The following is a 19,313-nucleotide window of genomic DNA, read 5'->3' as shown; positions in this document are numbered from 1 at the left end:
TGTCTGGTTTCTTGCTTTGAAAGTTAACTTCTGTTGTAAGTCAGCTGTTTATAACAATTCCAAGGAACTACCAATTTCCCTTCCAAACTGGTTTTGTGCTTTCTTCAACTTGTGAACATTTCTGAAAATGTCTCACATCTGAATGACTGTATGACTTCAAAGGAAACAATTACATAGCCAATTAAAGTAGCGCCATCATTTTTTGGAAGTCCTAAAAATTGGTCATCAAAATATGCAGCACAACTGCTGTACATAGCCAAAACAAAAAGAAGCGAATAAATAAACGAATACGACGGCGCGCAGTGGTAAATATGCAACAAAAGCTCTATCCCTGGAGCAAACGAATAGGCTTTGTGAAATAGAATTGCCACATTAACTGAATAAAGCCGGACAATAAATATAGCCGAAGCGCTGGGAATAGTAAAATCAAGGTATGTGCACCATGTTTAAGATGTTTCATTTAGGGAAATACACAAAGAAATCGCGTGGGGAGTTGGTTGCCACGAGTACGATATAGAAAGCCAATAACTTATCAAAATAAAGATCTCAATAGAAAAGGGTTTATATTTACACGGCGTGTCAAAGTTAAAAGTGTGTGTGTGCTTTGCGGGCAGTGGTAGTGTGATTCTAGCAGAAAGGAACACAAATCATTGGTCCCTTTTCAGTTGAACACATGGTCGTTAAAGTATCACAGTGTCTGTCGTTGCGGTAGGCGCCGTATGGCGAACGCAGTTGGCATCTAAATGCTAAAGAATGGCCCAGAAGTGCGTTAGGTACATGACACTGCTTAGAACAGGAAAGACGGGCGTCCGACCCAGCAGTAGTTCAATATCACAGCTTCAAGATGCCTCCCAAAAGTGTCCTGACCAATTACCGCTCCTCTGTCTTACGCAGCATATCGCCGTACAATGAAAGTCTGATGTGGTTTGGCGAAGTCCTTGCGCTTGAATCCGCGCAGTTACGGCTGCACTCGCAGTTCTTGATGATCAGCATCGTCTTGGTGAAATACCGGCCATCACCGCACCTAAACCGCAGGCGTAGATTCCTTGTAGCGGTCGGTGTGCAGCACCTGGAAATTTTAAAGCAGTACGGTTAAGCGTTTTGTACGATTTTTTTCCAAGTGGTATATATATAGCACTATAGGAGTGATGTATTGAGTTTAGGGGGGTTTACCTTTTAAACATGATTTATGTTATAGAGGTTTTGCGAAACAATTGGTGAACACAATCAAGTTGCATATGAAATCGAACCAATTTACCTTGAATTATCGCGGCATTCTCCACAATACTTGGGCTTGATCTTTCTCACACTGCTGCACCCGGCATATGTAACAGTCACCTTTCGGCGTGACCGACGAGTTGGTTTGCTGCACTGCCTACCTCTCTGGAAACAAAAATTACAAGCTTGAAACGAAATGAAGCGACTGGAACATTTTCAGGTTAACTCAAATGCCAATGATAAGTTTTCAGTGTTTAATGAAGCTTCACGCTTCATAAGGTTTTTCGGTGCCTGTTTTATTTGATACTTGAAAGTATATGAAGTGAATGAGAAGGGTTTATAGATGCGTAACGTAACACAAGCTATTAATTGAATTTACCACCGTATTTTGATTATTTTTGCCGGTCCCAACTGACTTATTTTCTTCACGTCGTTTACAACCATATCATAAAAACATTTGTTTGTTAACCACCAAAATGACTTCCCCCATTTTTAACTTGCCACTAAATGTAAGGCCGCTCGGAAACCCAACATTTGTCCGAAATTTCGCATTGGTGGACTAGCTTTTCAACAGGTTGTAACAGCATGACTTGTTTGTGTGACATTCCGTCATTCGGAATCTGACATCCAAGCAAACGCATTGAAAAGTCGTAACGTCAGTGCTTGGACCGACGTCCAATTGCAAAATATGCGAGGAATTTCGCACTGTAACCTCGCGCAGTTTGTTTTTTGTCCCCGACCGTGATCGCGCGACAACCGTAAATTATAGAGTGCTCTGACAGCGAATCGGTCACCACTCGTGGTCGAATCTCAAATTTGCCGTCGTGGCACCGCAAACATGTCACGTTGGCTAATGCATTACGTATGCTTGGTAAATTTTCATCTGAGAAACCAAGTCTTCTAACCCTAATATCCTCAAACATGCAGCTTTATATTGTTGGTTAACTATTCAAGATTATGGAAGATAGGAGTATTCAATAAAAAGCGCGTAATTTTAAAACGACATTTTGCATTTTAAAGTTGGGTTAACTGGATAAATTTTAAACGGTGTTTGATCCAGACGCCATTTCCCAAAACAAATTGATTTTGTGGCATACCCAGTTGTGGCATCGAACAGAATAGGTGAGGTATGGCTTTTTAACATGTTGCTCACAACCAACTGGAGTGTCGTTGCATGACTACACCAGCGGCCTATCTTTTGTTACCAGCTGCACTGATGAGACGTTATAGATCGAAACAGTGTGTACTGTCTGCAGCTAATTATTTATTAGCTTGCAGCTTTCAAATGGTTTTTAAACCTATTAAAATCGCAAGAATTAAAAATACTAAACACGCTTCTTTCGTGTTTTCAGCAAGTCTCCTATTTCCAAAATTTCACGTACCTTGGGTTTGTATAAATTCTCTTCACATGTTCGCAGCTCACAGAGTCTTGACTCTCGCACCAAAGCGCATTGAGGATTGTCGTTTGTGACACGAGTGGAGAGACCCAGGCCACAAGACTTGGAGCAGTGACTCCACGCTGATGCCTTGGTATTACAGCGTGATCTTCTTCGTTGTGTTTCGTGCGCATGACGAACGGCGGCTGCAAAATAAGAGGCAAGTGTATAGTTGACTGTGGCTTGCAGGCGCGTTCTGCGGTATAGAGGTTTAAATGCTAAACAGGTTCGTGCTTCTCGTTTGGCATTTCTTCGCGTCTATGAACACTGGATATTTCTACGAAAAAATTGAATTTTAATTGTCAAAAACAAAGCATAAACCCACTTCTTTTGTGGTTGTGCAAAACAAATAACCAATTTAATGTGAAAGATCCTTAACAAACGCAAGCAAAACTAATGTTTAATGTTTATCTCGGTATACTTTTTCCGTCATTTACTTTGTGAATTTGCGAAAAGAAGCGCAGCATATGAACGGCAGTTTGGCAGATTTAATGCAGGGCTCATCACAAATTTGTAGATTTTTTTTCAAGTGCGTTAACAGTTTGCAATGTTTCTTTTTTTGGTTGCAAGCTGCAGTCTAAATAATTAACCAACACAGCATTACACAAAAAACAATTTTTTGCCGGATTTTTAAGTGGAGAGTCGGTTACGTCGGTCAGCCAACGGACACTCAGGTTCGTTGAAGACAAAATGGTGGATAGTATGAGTTACTCGAAAGCAGCCGCGCCCTTTATGCTTTTAACTTGCGTAATCGCATAATAAGCGCTCGTTTACAGATTAAAGCTAAGCGCCCGTCGCCTAGCAGCTGGAGAAACGCGACATCAGGACTGAACTTGGAAGCAGCCGCTAATTCTAGTCGAATTCCGTGGCCAAGAGCCGACCGGTCCAACTATCCACGTAACAACCGATTAGTTATAGGCCGCGTTCCTTCTGCGGTCAGTTTGGGGCCAGTGATCGGGTTTTAACAACAGAGCACCGCTTTGTCGAGCCCTGGTGTGGTGGAACTTTATCCCAAGCACACGTTGAGCTTATAAATAGAGACCACAAAAGCGGTGACCAAGATCCCGTAGTCGAGGTCGCAACTTAATCTCGACTATTCTTGTTTGCAAACACTTGGCTTGTTTACTGCTTGTGATTTTCGATCACAAACGCGCGTTCGCTGTAGCTGTTTTAAGTGCGCGGTTTGCGTTCAACACAGCTGGAATTCGATAATTAAGTGCTTTACCTTAACTCGACACCGATTTGTTGTCTCTAGGCACTCAGATCGCTTTGTTCTTGTTAGAGATCAGCGATTTGGCAGTCGTAAAGCGCAGGTGTTATGCAGGCTATTCCTAGACTTATGTCTCGTCTGATTCTTCTACTATGCCTGTACTCCGACGGTCGAGTGAGCCGAAGGAAGACAGTCTCGCCACGGCCACATATATTTACCTATTTGGTCGGGTAAGCGTTAACCGCTAAACTACTCGTTACATCTCGGACCATATTCAAATGAGAAAATTTCGACTCCACAAGCGAGCGCTTGACTAGAAAACCTTGACCCTAGCACCGACTGACACTTCAAATGCCTTAATGCATAGAAATCTATACAACAAAGTGTTGTGTTGTATTGGATTGTAATTACAATACATATTGCATGGTCCAACGTAACAATTTTGTAAAACGAGTGATTGTTACCATTTTGTGATAAATTGCTAGTCAGAAAATCACAGGCATTGTTCAAACTCCAAACCGATCTGTTCACGGCTGCCACGTTAATCAAACTGAGTTGCAATGGCGCTTGTGCGTTAAAAGGCCTGCAGGATTTTCGCACAGACATGCGGCCAGCTATTTATAGTGGTTGAATTTATGTATGGCTGTTGTAAAGGGTTCACTGCGGAGCCTTGGAGCAGGGTACAAACGAACACGAATTCGAATTAGATGTACAAGGGTTGACTAAATGAACAAATCACTACCAACCGCCGTTGAATGACGTTTACGTACCCTGTGTGGGATGGTACGGGCAGGTTGAACGCAATTTCTCGCTAATGAGCGGTTGGTCTTGGGCGTAAAGTACGCCGACAATATTTTAGTGATCCTAATCTATGATGTCGTTGGGCGCGTGGTGGCCTTTTCCAAGACGAAATAGTTCGAATAATAATCATTTTTTTGCGCACGCATTTTAGGAGAACAGACGACATGTTTTATAAACGGTCGATTTGGGAATAGTAAATGTCGTCGCGGGTGGGACTAATTGACATTCCGCAGACATGTGAATCATTCACGTACATAATGTTCTTGTACAGCCGGTTTAGGAAAAGGTTACTTCTGGTCAAATCAAACCATCAAAAATTCCAATTACATTTTCAATTTCAAACTAGGTTTTACGATGAACCATTTTGGTTAACCGTTTCTCCACCTACGCCTTGTTTTATTTTGCACCAACGCCGCTGGCATTACTTACCATCTCTGTCTCCAGGAATGATGTTGTTCAACCAGTGATAATCTCTCTCTTGCTCCTGGCTCCTATCTTGATTTCTGGTGAATTGATACTCGAAGTCCCCATCAGCATCTTCACTCCAATCTGCATCAATGTCCTCCAAATCTTCAGCACGGTTCACGCTTAAAGGCACCTGAACAGGCATCGATCTCCCCCCGTCCTCCGAAACGTATTCGTCCCAGAAATTGTCCAATGGGAGAACGCGGATGTCACCTGACGGCGTGTCGCACACCCATTGGTCGCAGCACTCGCCTGGAACGGTTTGGAGCCGCGCGTTGGGACAGAGGTCAGCTCTTGGTGAGTGGATCTCGTGAGGACAGAGTGGCATGCAACCAAGAGAGCCATCAAGGCACCAACACTTCTTCTTGCAAGATGGCTCCACCATGCTACCGCTAAGAATGCGAATGTCACCGTCGAAGCATGGTCGTCCAGAACGCGCTAAAATATAAGAAAAACGTATCACGAAACCGCATTATCTAATTGTTCAAGGAAGGTAAATTTCTGGATACAAATTGTTTGAAATTGCCCGAAAATCGATTTTTTGTGCTCAAATCTTCAGCTGAAATGGTGAGAGTAAATGTTGTGCACGGCTTGTAGCCTTTTTAATAATGTCGACTGATTAGCCCACTGTATAAAAATAGTTTTCTATCTCACGTTTAAATTTTTCTGTCAGGCGTGTGCCAATGCGTAACGTCACTAACGTGTTCGCGGGCATTAAAAGCGGCCCAAAGCGAAACATTTTAAACGGAACATGTGTCACATGTTGGCCACACAGGTTTGACAAAGGGTTACGTCATTTCTTATTTTACGCAATTTTGCAACTCAGCAATTTTTCTTGGAAACCAAAGTTCTGTGTTCGCTTGTTTTTGATCTCAGATTTTCTCCATAATGACACATAAGCCTGTGCCGACATGTTAATAGTGGGTATGAAATGTAAACGCTTGTACCTGACGGTGACTCATTCCATCTAGGGGTGTTTCTCAAAGGCCCCGGTGTCCTGAAAATCCCTCTCCGCCCCCAAAGTGTTATTACCGGACCCTTTTGGTATCACGACCCCCATCAGTCAATCAAATATGTCGGAGGCATAACCAATGAACGTTGCCCAAAGCCGGTAAGTAAACAAATGTGACTCTCCCTTATATTAGGCTCCCGGCTGGGACGTCGCAGTTTATTTTGTACCAAGGGCGGGGCTTGCATTGTGACGTCACACACAAGCTGTCAATCATCTCTGTGTCCCGAGAGGAACGACGGCCGTTCGATTTGGGGGCATTCGAGCGACAACGTCGTTTGACGTCAACAGAGCTATAAGTATGCTGCGATTTGTGGGGAATGTGACTTTTGCTTGTTTACTGCCTGGTGACCGTTGAGAAAGAAATATAACGTTTTCTCTCATAGGAATTTAAAATATTTCGTTGGTCTCCTTTGTGTTTTATAATTGCGAACGTTATACGAATATTATTTTAGATTCAATTTGTTTAACATTTAACAAAACACGGGTGAAACTTCCAAAAAACAACATACGAAAATCTATAAACTACTTAAAAACTTTGTAAATTTCAATAATTTAACAATAAACAAACAACACGTTTTTAATTGTGATGTCGCAAAGACATTTTAAAATTACGGATTGCTCTGATCCTTTACTACCTAATGGTAATGTGGCAAGCGTCAAAAATAATCAAAAGCATGGGCTTACCTTTACAAACGCCCCAATCTCCAGAACTCTCTCTTGAAAAGTCACAAAATAGGCCCCGATGTTCGTCGCAAACAGCCCCATGACCGTCACACTGTTCCCCAGACTGTTTGGCGCACACCTTGCAACAATTGCAGCCGTCTTGCACGAGACTGATACCCGGTGCACAGTGGCTAGGCTCTTCACTGCAGTCACACTCATACGGACAGAGTGCTGAAATCTGTAACAAAAATTAATATTTTTTGATTTGTTTAGATTATAATTTTTCAAATTATGATGACAAAAAATCCCATTACGGTCATTAAATTTTAATGTTTTTCACTTGAATTGAACGTAAATCATAATCTTACATTCAATAATAACAGAATAAATTTTCGAAATAATTAGGCAAAAAATTTGTACTTACCGTTTGTGCTAAGAAAACACATAAAAGCGTTGATAAAATAACTCTTTGTGCTAGCATGCTTGTCTGTTGCTTCTGACTTACGTGAGTACAACAAATGTTTTCGATGTTTAAGAAACAATGATTTTTATACCTATATCTCCTGTAAACACAAGTAAATATTATAGTTGCCATGTTAACTGTCATAGGTCACCCGTCAAAGCGGCCTGTTCCAACATCGCTGTTGATTGGACCCAACAGAAAGCGATACACTCTTTCTTCTTGAGACGCGCGTCTGCCCCCTATTGTTTGCGTTAAGCTCGCAGAAAATCGCTGCACCCCCTCTGTCCCCTCCAGAGCTGCGTCACACTCTAAAAATAACTCTATCACGTATTCGGGGTAAAATGAGACGCAAAACACTGTACAAGGTAGAAGAGACCCGAAATCCCTGCTAAATCGAATTAGTGGTTTAAAGCAAAAACATCAACAACTCCGGGCCCTCTGAACCGCTGAGATTTTTCGCGCAGCCGAAACATGCAAGCTGCCATCACTTAATAGTCTCTCGATTTGTGGAATCGTCCTTGCGCTGTTTAGCATGAAACGCAAGCTTGCCCTAGTAGTTGACCCGGAACGGTGGGCGCATTCACCAGCGACATGTCGAGTTTTGAAGATCGACGACCCTATATGCTTAACTGCAAACTCTTGCTCTTAGCGACCTTGCTGACACAAAGCAATTTGCAAGCGACTGAGCGAATCCCGTCAACCGAATTCTTGCATCATGTTACCACCGCACTATCTGACTGTGATTTAGGTGGCTAGGGCGCTTATATACACGCGCTGCGTATTTTTTTCTCGCGCTTCGCCGCCTGAGCCGATGACGTCAGCCTCAAGCGATGACGTCACATTTTCAATATTCCCATGCGTTAATAATGAGCCCGAAATGTTTACAACCACCATGGCTGACAATATTTTGACTTTGATACCGTACAGTGTGTTTATACCCGGTTATTGTTCTATTCAGTTTGAGGTCAAACAAAACAATACTAAAATAATGTTCACATGCATGCACGTTGAGTCAGTAAATGAAGCAGAGTTTTATACAATACTGTCAATCGAATTTAACAGTTTAATATGAAAATGTAGCCTACGAAAGCCCGGCGAAATTTTCACCCGTACCAGTTTTGCAATCATCTACTACCTTGCGGTCTTGCAGGCATGATGGCTAAATATACTTCAAAACCGCCGAAGTGATTCTACGCGTTAGATCGACTCTTAACTGATACTATCGCTCCTCTGCCACTTACCACCATGCAAATCGCGTTAGCTCATTTTAAGCTGTGAAGCCAATGTTTTGCGTCAAACCCTAAACAGAAATATTCAGTACATGATGATTGGACGTGCGCCGTTAGTGGTTATCGCTGGATTAAGCGTCTGATACCGCTGCTGAGCTATTTTAGTCTCGCGTAAGCGTAAAGGTTAAATGTCATTGACGCAAACACGTCCAAAATTATTAGTTGTTTATTACTGGAACGCATTTTCGTTTGCCCCTGAAAAACGACTTGGTCCAGATATGAGTAAGACGCGGCTTTAAATTGAGTTTATGAGAAACTCGTTTATCAACCGTTTGAAAGTTTTTTTTACGGCAAATGACGAAATAGTCAAATTATTAATCACATTAGTACATTAACTCGATATAAAAATCGTTATCTAAAGAAGAATTCTCCTGTTGGAAAATGCACCATCGGTAACAACTTATTATCGAAACAGTCATATATGCTTTACGGTTTAAAATTTAAAATGCGAATATTCTGCCTTGACAACACATTAGCAAGCTGAAAATTATCTGCAATATTTACTCTCTCGTTTTATTGCAGAATTTCGAAACCTCTTCTGGTTCCATAAGGCTTCGGTTTAGGACCACCGAAACCTGTGCTGCAAAATTCGCAAGTTCGTTCCTATTTAAAGGCTCGCAAAAACCACAAAGACCTTTTTCCGACCATATTTTCCTTCGCGAGCTTTGCATATGATTTATTACTGGGGCAGATGGGCCACGCCGTGCCCGCTACCAACGCCCTTATACGTATAGGTTCAGTGGCGTGGCGTTATCAAAACATTTCGACAGCCACTGAGGCGACGTAGCCAGGTAGGCCGAAATTATATGACGTACCGGAATTGGTCGCGTCAAAATTATGCGCATTCCTTAAGTCTTGTCGCCATACCTCTGGTGAAATCTACGCGAAACTTATGCCATCCCAAGGCATGATTTTGTTTGTTGATTAGATTAGGACAGGAACTGATATCGGATAAGTCTCTGTACCAGTTTTAATGCATTTTATTTTAAAGGAACATGCGTCAATCATTCAAAAAATAAAGGACTGACTGCGGAAGTCAGAGATGAGGCCGGATCTATATTTAAATCCCGTAATTTCTCGTCGGCAATTTGGGTAATTCTAATAGGGTCTTCTGGCCGCACGCGCGCAATAGCCGACCTTTCGATTCGGCAGCGCAAATGTAACAACTTGTTTTCGGTGCTCAGAGTCCACAACACCACCACACAAGGGGCTTTGCTATCCGGTCGTTCATCTGCGCACAGCCCTGACCCGACGGACGTTAATTTGCCCTCACAAACGTCCCGAATGCCAATTACCGATTTCTGTGATTTTGCTGAAACGCTAAAAGCCTCGCACTTTGTTGCATATCCACTGTTGCCATAACAACGCGCGCCACACCGCCCAGGCTCTGTTTCCCAGCGTGCGGTCCGCTGTTGACGCTCATGTGTCAAGTCCAGCCGCCCGTGAACCCCTTTGGACGGGATTTTGTTACATCTTCTGGCGAGCACATGACGTCATCGCCACCCGAGCCGGGTGTTGGTCTATTGCGTGGCAATGCTTGGAGAGAGAGAACAATTACGCCAGCGCTAATCTGTGCAACCGGACCCGTCACGCCTCGCCGAATCCGGCTACGTCATATTCACCCGAACCAGTGGAAAGAGGACTAACACACACGACCTATTGTCTCGGGAAAGGCCGACTGCATAGATGCTGGTTAATTAGGCCCAGTTGCGATCAAGAGGCGATTTGTTTCCTTAGAAATCGCCATTGTTTGGCGGCACGGCGGCGTTTGGAACATTCGGACAACTGCTGACGGCTCCCTGATGTCCTAATCACTACGTCAACACAACTAAGAGGCAGTTACGTAATTGGTGTTGGGGCCCTGGGGGCGTGCTGAATCGACAGGATCGCACCTCTGCCCCAGCTGTCAACCCATCATGGGGCCAGGAATAGTTACCCCGCTCATTACTCATATAAACCACGGATCGAGTAAACGAAAACTTCTGCTTACAGTGATGGACTAAACTTGAGGTGAGGGTTTGAAGCGCGGGTCAAACATAAGCCAAAATGGGGGCTTGTCTTTCGTTTTGTGGGATAAGAGATTAATTGAAGTAAAGCAAAAAATCTAGGTGTGTTGTTTTGGTTAGAATTTCAGCGCACGAACTGGCGGGATTCTGTTTATTTTAAAGTTTTTTAGAAATGAGAAAATGTGCTTTGTAGATTTTGAGAATTACGTATGTCGGGTTGGGCAAAATTTATTGCACATTATTAACTTGTGTTTCAGGAATATTTTTAAAATTTTACAAAACTTCGGCCCGTAACGTTTATGTCTGTTTTAAACACTAGATTACGGTACACCTGAGATAAATAGGAAAGTTTTCACTTGAACATTACAAGTGTCCTATCATACGATAACCTGTTCTAATGTTCATTAGGTTTTTTAAAGCAGATTTTATTAAAATTGCATCCGAAATTGTTGGCCTTTTCAAAGCTACAACGTTATCCATAATCATTTTTTGTTAACAGAAGTTAAGTGTGGTATATAAGTTCAAGCTTTTATTTTCAGACACAGCACGACATTCGACCATCACATCGTCAGACGCGACATAAAATTGTTTACCAATTTGCGCTTGTTTACGAGTTTTGCTACAAATGGAGTGATTTCATTCCCGTTAGCACTTCGGAATAACACAGCTTCGGTTACAGCCGCAACGCTTGTACATCAAAGGCTAAACCAGCGGCGCTATGCGTTTGAAAAAAACGAAAGAGCTTCAAAATTAATCATAGTCGACACCAATTGTCATCCATTAGCCCTGGTGCCACGCGCCCTGCCTGTGTTGGTACCTTGGGTATGTGAAATGTTTGCGCGACTTTTCAGCTGCGACATTAAGTCCAGGCAGTGTTCAAACGGGCGTCGCAAGTCATTATCGAACCCGACGACTGGTCTAGATCCTCTGTTTGTGACGCAGTGCCGTTGCATCACCACCAAGACGCACCGATAACGCCGAATAAGCCGGAATGCTACGCTACAAGTCTTCGAACGCACCTGCCTGACAGGGCCACTTGGTTCAAGTTGACGATGTCGAACGTAACTTAATATCTTGTTTTTGCTTCACACCTGGGGTGCTTGCGCTGCAAGGCTATAATTCCTAATGCAAGCGGTCACTCAATTCGTCAACATCGGCCCGTCTAAAAGCGTCTTAGCGGCAAAGGCAATCAAATTGCAAGTCGGGTTGAAGATAAACACCTCATTTCGGGTTACAATCCGGCAAATGTGATCGATAAAATTCCCAGTGTTCGCCGCAACGGCTCTTGTGCGTCATAATATTAGCGCCTTGGTTGTTTTGCCAGTGGGTCGAGGAGGTGCAGTCTTATCGAACAGGTATTCGCGGCATCTTGATTTCGAGCAATTGCGTCCATTAACGCTGCGCCGTTCGGGGCACTTCGCTTTTGCAATTGCGTTGTAACCAGTTTGACTGACATTTAGATCACTCAGAAAATTTATACTGTTACAGTTTAGAAATGGTTTACGCTGCCCTAATACGTCAACGAATGGTGCGCTTAGCGATTCGAGGGAAAAGCGGGAAGGATCAATCACCCGGGAAGCAGAGTAAAGGTTAATAAACCCATTTCGGCATTGACGCACATCGCACTAAACTTACTCCTTTGATGCAAAAAAATAGTCAAAAATAGATATTTAGATAAGTTGGTGTTTATAAAAAAATGTAGCTGCCTCTAGCAAAATATTTAACCGTTGACCGCGCTTGCTATTCGTCATGTTATCTATTCCGAGTGCAAATCAAATGCAACGGATTCAACGGATTTTGCTGTATCACACGTAAATAACCAGTGCATACAGGTTATGCAAGACGAGTTGAATATGGACAATGCGTTTTAGTGGTGCTTATTTGCAAAACCTATAGGTTTACAGAAGTGATTTTTACCGAAAGCCTGTGCGCCTAACTTAAAAAGGGTCAAAGCGGTATAAGCCCTCTACATAATGAACTATTTAAAAATATTTTCAAATTTATCTGTTTTATCTATGACTTCATAGAGAAAATGTGCATTTAAAGCGGGCTTTTAGAGTTTGATTTCGATCTTTCATATTTTGTGCGTTTAGGTTGCTAATTATCGAACTTTTACAGCCAAACGTTCAAAACTATCAAATCAGTTTCTGTACTTTTGTCAAAAAGTTGTTTTAAAATCAAAATCACGCAAGGAAAAATAAAAATAAAAACTTGTTTTGGTGCTTAAACGAATTCCATCCAAAACACAGTAACCACGATAAATTCCGCTTCTTCAGTAGCTATATATAAATCTATTACGTTTTTCCTTCTGCTGCATTCGAAAGGACGAATGACGTCAAGGAAAAGGCGCGGAAAGGTCGGTCACGGTCATGCTTGGCTGCGCACCACGCAAAACATTAACCCGTGGCTCGTTAATCCGTATTAACAAAAGGTTTTGGGTTCGTTGGTAGTTGAGTGTGGTGTCTAAAACCCATAAGCTAGTGCGGTCTGCTGCCGACTGCGAACTTGATCGCAAAAAAGGTTTGAGTCCGCAAAATACCTTTAAAATTACTCATTGGTTAGGAAACTACGTAATATAGAATGCCTGAAGTTCAAAGCAGCTTTGCGTTTTCATTTTAAAATGTATACTGTTTTAAATACCCTTCGATTCAGTGGTTATTTGTTTTTATGCTTTGGCATTGCTAAAATGTACCATAATTTATAAGCGTTACCCTAAATAAAACTATACGACAGTCCGCAGACGATAAGCAGTTAGGCCATGAGTCTTTCTGCATATAGGATAAATAAAATAACACGTATATTCTGAACCCACAAATGTACATGAGAACAACAACATAACTCTTTCCTTCTCGCGCATTCAAAGCTCCGTATATTTGCGTCGTTGGAGTGGAAGCTTTCAAACATATTTATGAAACTTTGCAAATACAAACTTATAAACTTTTCAGTAAGCTAGCTCAAACCCACCCTCATCAGACTCAACTCAATCTTTTTTGGGTAAAAAACGCTGGATTTTATTTTTATAACTTACTTTGACTTTATGCCACTTACAGTACACCATAAGTTTGGTTTCATATGTATTAGGAAGTATAACATATCAAATTATGTTTAGCATTTTTTACAATGCTGTTAGCAGGAGATATTCATTCCTGGCCGAAAGTTACTATTTTCTCAAATTTGCTGCTTTACTTCCAAACTCATGTGTTGGCAATATCTCGCGGAATGAAACCTCTTAACATTCAAAAGCAATGCATACTCTTGCATGAATAACACCTGCTGCTTCTGCTCGGAAATGAATATAGCAAGTGCGGTGAGTGCGTTCGACAAGATGATGGGACAAACGTGCAGCAGTAAAGTTTAATTAGCGAGAACGCGCGACTACTTTAGAGCCTGGTCATGTGATTTATGACGCCTAAGTCACGTAGTCTTGCACCAAAATGCGAGTCTTGTGGTGAAAAGCGACGATGCTAGTTTTACCTTGTTAAATTATGTACTAATGTAATGGCAAAATTTACGACATTTCAAAAAAACTATCTACAGTGCATTGTTTTTCTTTTACGCGTTTTATGTTACTTTAAACTGCAATGTAACAAACACAGACGTGTTTGGCATTGTGTAAGTAACTGCAAATGCTATTATTTACTGAAACAAACCAAAATCATATTGCTCACAACAAAGAATTAACGATGCTTGTTTTCATTTTTAAGTTACGCATTAATGTTGTGATAAAATGTGCGGCAATTAAAAGAAATATCTTCAGTACATTGTTTTTTTTTCAAGCATTGCATGCTGCTTAAACTGCATTGTAACAAACACAGGCGTATTTGGCATTGTGTAAGTAAAACACTTGCAACAAGTCCTATTCTTAAATGAAACAAACTGAAACATGTTGCTAGAAACAAATTAACGTGGGAAAATCAAAACCGTACCAAGGGGTTTTTACTCCACATGCGTGGGTTACCTTAACCCCACCCATCCGGGGGCATTAACCCGTGGGCCCACCTGTTAGAACCAGCTGGTCATATTTGTGCACAAGGGTGTTCTGTTTTGCCAGCAACGTTCCCCCTAATGCGAATCAAAAGTGTATCGACGCCGTTGCCAATGGTTACAGGATATGGGTATGTTTGTGTTTTTTGTGCTTGATATGATCTTTGCGTGTGGTACTTTGGGTGTGTGGGTTATAGAACAAGAGGTTTCACTGATTTTAAGGTTAGATTTATTGAATGTCTTACTACCCGCTTTCGGTGTCTAATAAGGTAAACTGTTTTGCGAATAATGTATTTTTTGATATTTCTGGATTATCTTCAAAAATTGATTGGCTTGCTTAGCATCAAACCATCTTCCACGAAAAATCTAGATTATTACTCTTTACCGCCCATTAGTGTAGGGCTTTAATATTAACTTCCTAAGTACCGCTTTTAAATTGTTATAGTTATTTTACTGTCATCATATTTCTGCCACAGTTCTATGACTTTTTATGGCTTCGTTTCAAGAACGATCATGCAATTTACAATGATAACTTAGAACAAACGGCATTTCTATAACGATGTACAAATACAGAAATCGTCCTGATCCACGAGTGCCCAACAGACGAATCCAGTCACATATATTGACATTACTTAGCTGACAAATTCAGCACACACTTAAATCAGTCTGTGTATTTTTGTTGCAAACCCTTTCGGAAATCGATTTCGCCCAAATATATGGCATCGTCAGTCCTTATTCAAATAGAATATTTGGAAACTTGGAAAAATTGATTAGATGTACGACGCACCAGAAATAAAGCAACATCAAGTTTCTTCCATTAACTTAAAAACAACTTTTCTGATATTTCTTTAAAAAAAGTTCTCATACTGATCACGGTGAATGATAAAACGATACATCGAAACAAACCTACTTTAATTTTCCATGGAAAATATCCAGAATATTCGATTACTGGAATATACGAATAAACGAAATAGTCGATTAACCGGAATATTCGATTAAACGGAATATTCGATTAAGCGGATTATTCGATTAAACGAAAGATTCGGTTGAATGAAATATTCGATTAAACGTGAATATTTGATTAACCGGAACGGTCGATTAACCGGAATATTCGATTAAACGGAATATTCGATCAAAGGAAATATTCGATTAAACGGAATACTTGATTAACCGGAGTATTTGACGGAAATATTCCAGTTTCAAACCGGTTTTGAACGGTTTCTGCCTCCTACCGAACCTCCAAACCGGTTTGAAACAATTTCAAAAACCGAAAATTTTGACTCCGCTTTTCGACAACTGTTGGTCAAAAAATCAAAAAAATCCGGTTTTCGGTGGGTTTTCGCCGGAATATTTCAGTTTCAAACCGGTTATGGTCGGTTTCTACTTCCTACCGAACTTCTAAACCATTTCAAACCGGTTTTCTGTGGGTTTTTCCCAGGAATATACCAGTTTCAACCAAGTTTAGACCGGTTTCTGCCTTCTATCAAACCTCCACACCGGTTTAAACCGGTTTTCAAAATCGAAATTTTTGACCCGATTTTGGAAAAAACCCTAAGGCTATAGCCCAGGGGTGGGCAACCTGCGGCCCGCGGTCCACATGTGGCCCTTAATTCAAGGTTGTGCGGCCCGCGGAGACGCTTGAATTTGAAATGTACTGACAAACGAGTTCAACATTTATATATTTTTGAGCAGATTAATGCGCCGATGCTATTTTTGCGACCTGGCAATATGTAGCTAGAATTAAATGCGAATTTCACTTGTAGTTAAGCATATTTGGTAAGCAACGAAGTAAAATCCACCTTGTGTTATACACAGGTGCGGGCCGCGAGCTAATTTTGGCTTTTGTTTATGGCCCCAGAGTAACAAAGATTGCCCATCCCTGCTATAGCCTTTCCGTTTTTTTTCGATTTCGGGGGGCCAAAATATCGAAGAAAAATCCGGTTTTCGGTGGGTTTTCGCGGGAATATTCCAGTTTAAATCCGGTTATGACCGGTTTCTGCCTCCTACCGAACCTACAAAACCGGTTTTCAAAATCGAAATATCTTCAAAAATTAATTGGGTTGCTTGCAAAGTAACAATATCAACGCAGTAAAAGTAGCATCAAACCATCTTCCACGAAAAATCTAGATTATTACTCTTTACCGCCCATTAGTGTAGGGTTTAATACTAACTTCCTAAATACCGCTTTTTAAATTGTTATAGTTATTTGCCTGTCATCATATTTCTGCCACAGTTCTATGACTTTTATGGCTTCGTTTCAAGAACAATCATGCAATTTACAATGATAATTTGGAACAAACGGCATTTCTATAACGATGTACAAATACAGAAATCGTCCTGATCCACGAGTGCCCAACAGACGAATCCAGTCACATATATTGACATTACTTAGCTGACAAATTCAGCACACACTTAAATCAGTCTGTGTATTTTTGTTGCAAACCCTTTCGGAAATCGATTTCGCCCAAATATATGGCATCGTCAGTCCTTATTCAAATAGAATATTTGGAAACTTGGAAAAATTGATTAGATGTACGACGCACCAGAAATAAAGCAATATCAAGTTTCTTCCATTAACTTAAAAACAACTTTTCTGATATTTCTTTAAAAAAAGTTCTCATACTGATCACGGTGAATGATAAAACGATACATCGAAACAAACCTACTTTAATTTTCCATGGAAAATATCCAGAATATTCGATTACTGGAATATACGAATAAACGAAATAGTCGATTAACCGGAATATTCGATTAAACGGAATATTCGATTAAACGGATTATTCGATAAAACGAAAGATTCGATTAAATGAAATATTCGATTAAACGGAATATTTGATTAAACGGAGTATTCGATTTGCCGGAATATTCGATAAAACGGAATATTCGATTAACGGAATATTCGATTATCCGGAATATTTGATTCAACGGAATATTCGATTAAACGGTATATTCGATTAAACGGAATACTTGATTTACCGGAGTATTCGATTAAACGGAACCTTCGATATAACGGAATATTCGATTATACGGAATATTCGATTAACCGAAATATTCGATAAAACGAAATATTCGATTAAACGGAATATTCGATTAACCGGAATATTCGATCAAACGGAATATTCGATTAAACAGAGTATTCGATTATCCGGAGTATTCAAATAAATGGAATATTCGATCAACCGAAATATTCGATTAAACGAATTATTCGATTAAACGAAATATTCGATTAAACGGAATTCTTGATTAACCCGAGTATTTGACGGAAATATTCCAGTTTCGAACCGGTTTAGAACGGTACAGGGGCGGCTCGTGCTAGGGTGCTGCGGAGCTGCAGCACCCCCTAGATATTTTTACTTAATACATCTACCATAATATTACAAATAACTTTCATTATTTTTATTTTTTTATTCCTTAGCAATATATAATAAGCATAATTTCCGCCCTAATCACCTTTTTTTTCATTAAAAATTTTTTTTTTGGAAACACTAATGTATATCAATGCTGGAACTACAGCTCCAGTTTTCTGACGTTTCGTGACGTTTTGCGGTTCTGCGCATGCGCACTTTGAAAAGCTACATGCTGGGCGAAATAGGAGCCAGGGTGCTGCGGCTCGCGCAGCTCCACCAATCACGTAGCGTGTGACCTGGGCACCCGGAAGTAGTTGTCTGTTCCGCGTTTATTGTGTGCCAAAGCAAATATATACGCAGTTTTAATTCTGAATGGTATCAAAAGAAAAAATGGCTTTGTGGTTGTGAAGTTAAAAATGTACTGTTCTGTTTTCCATGTTTGCTGTTTGGAGGTGATGAAAAATGCTGGACAAAAGATGGTTTTACAAATGTAGCCAAAATAGGTGAGAAAGCAGAAAAACATGAGAAGTCAAAGAAGCATGTGGACAACGATGTTTCACTTTCACTTTTGGGAACTGTAAGTATTAAGGAAAAACTTAGTGAGGCGTATATAGACTTTCAATTATTGAACACAACAAAAAAGTGGAAAAAAGCGTGAAATTTTGTCCAAAATAATAGACTGCATTTTGTTCTGTGGAAACTTTGAAACTCCCTTACGTGGACATGATGAAAAAGATGAGTATTGATATAATGGACATGTACTGTTTGTCTAAACAGTAGCTGCTAAATTGCTTCACAGGAAGTGTTTCTTAAGAATGAACATTCTACAGACAAGATAGTATAGTGACCACCAAGCACATCCTATTGTTGACAAAGAAAAGCTAGTTACTGAAATGAAAATGTTTCTGTAGATCTGATGTTCATGATTACTTTGAAAATAATCTAGATGATGTTTTGACAAGTGAAATTACTAGGATGAAAAATCCTTTTTGCTGTTTCCATGAGTCCTTCAAAGGCAAAACAGTTTGGATGCAAACCTTTGTTAGGAACACCATTATTTCCAAAAGACTTGCAAATGCAGTGCTAGTACTATTAAATAGAAAAACAGTTTCTCAGTTGTCATTTGGAATCAAGGAAGAAGCTATCAATTATCATGCCCAAACTATAACTTTATGATTCATTTTGGTTGTAAAAAGGAAGCACAAGGTTTAATAATATGGTTTAAATTTAAGTGAGAGTGTTGTAAATTTTAAAGCTTGAAGGAGTTTTGCACTTAAAAAAAGCAATCATAAGCTATTTGCCAGCAAATAAAGCAGCAATTATAGCAGTTAAAAATCTGAAAGACAAATAATAGTCTGTACACAAAAATTCCAAAAAAAGATGTTAAAATAAACAAGTTCTGACACAAATGTAAAGTGG

General features: G+C 40.4%; 1 protein-coding gene across 1 annotated transcript; it reads right to left on the bottom strand.

The window, feature by feature from the left end:
• Positions 1–181: 181 nt before the first annotated feature.
• Positions 182–7,959, bottom strand: LOC145204823 (CCN family member 1-like). Its single transcript, XM_080077421.1, has 6 exons — positions 7,230–7,959; positions 6,827–7,043; positions 5,095–5,568; positions 2,601–2,800; positions 1,259–1,383; positions 182–1,069 (listed from the first exon to the last, which is right to left on the bottom strand). Exons 1-6 carry the CDS (start codon positions 7,410–7,412, stop codon positions 871–873), a joined length of 1,398 nt encoding a protein of 465 aa, XP_079933547.1. The 5' UTR covers positions 7,413–7,959; the 3' UTR covers positions 182–870.
• Between the last annotated feature and the right edge of the window lie 11,354 nt (positions 7,960–19,313).

The sequence above is a fragment of the Phallusia mammillata genome, chromosome 8, assembly GCF_965637545.1.
Source record: "Phallusia mammillata chromosome 8, kaPhaMamm4.hap1.1, whole genome shotgun sequence".
NCBI lineage: Eukaryota > Metazoa > Chordata > Ascidiacea > Phlebobranchia > Ascidiidae > Phallusia > Phallusia mammillata.
This window is presented reverse-complemented; position numbering and strand designations above follow the sequence as displayed.

Coding starts and splice junctions, on each gene's coding strand:
- LOC145204823 (XM_080077421.1), bottom strand. CDS start 7,412: ATGACAGTTAACATGGCAACTATAATATTTACTTGTGTTTACAGGAGA. Junction 7,044..7,229: donor GTGTTTTCTTAGCACAAACG/GTAAGTACAAAT, acceptor TTTTTGTTACAG/ATTTCAGCACTCTGTCCGTA. Junction 1,384..2,600: donor AGAATTTATACAAACCCAAG/GTACGTGAAATT, acceptor TTTTGTTTCCAG/AGAGGTAGGCAGTGCAGCAA.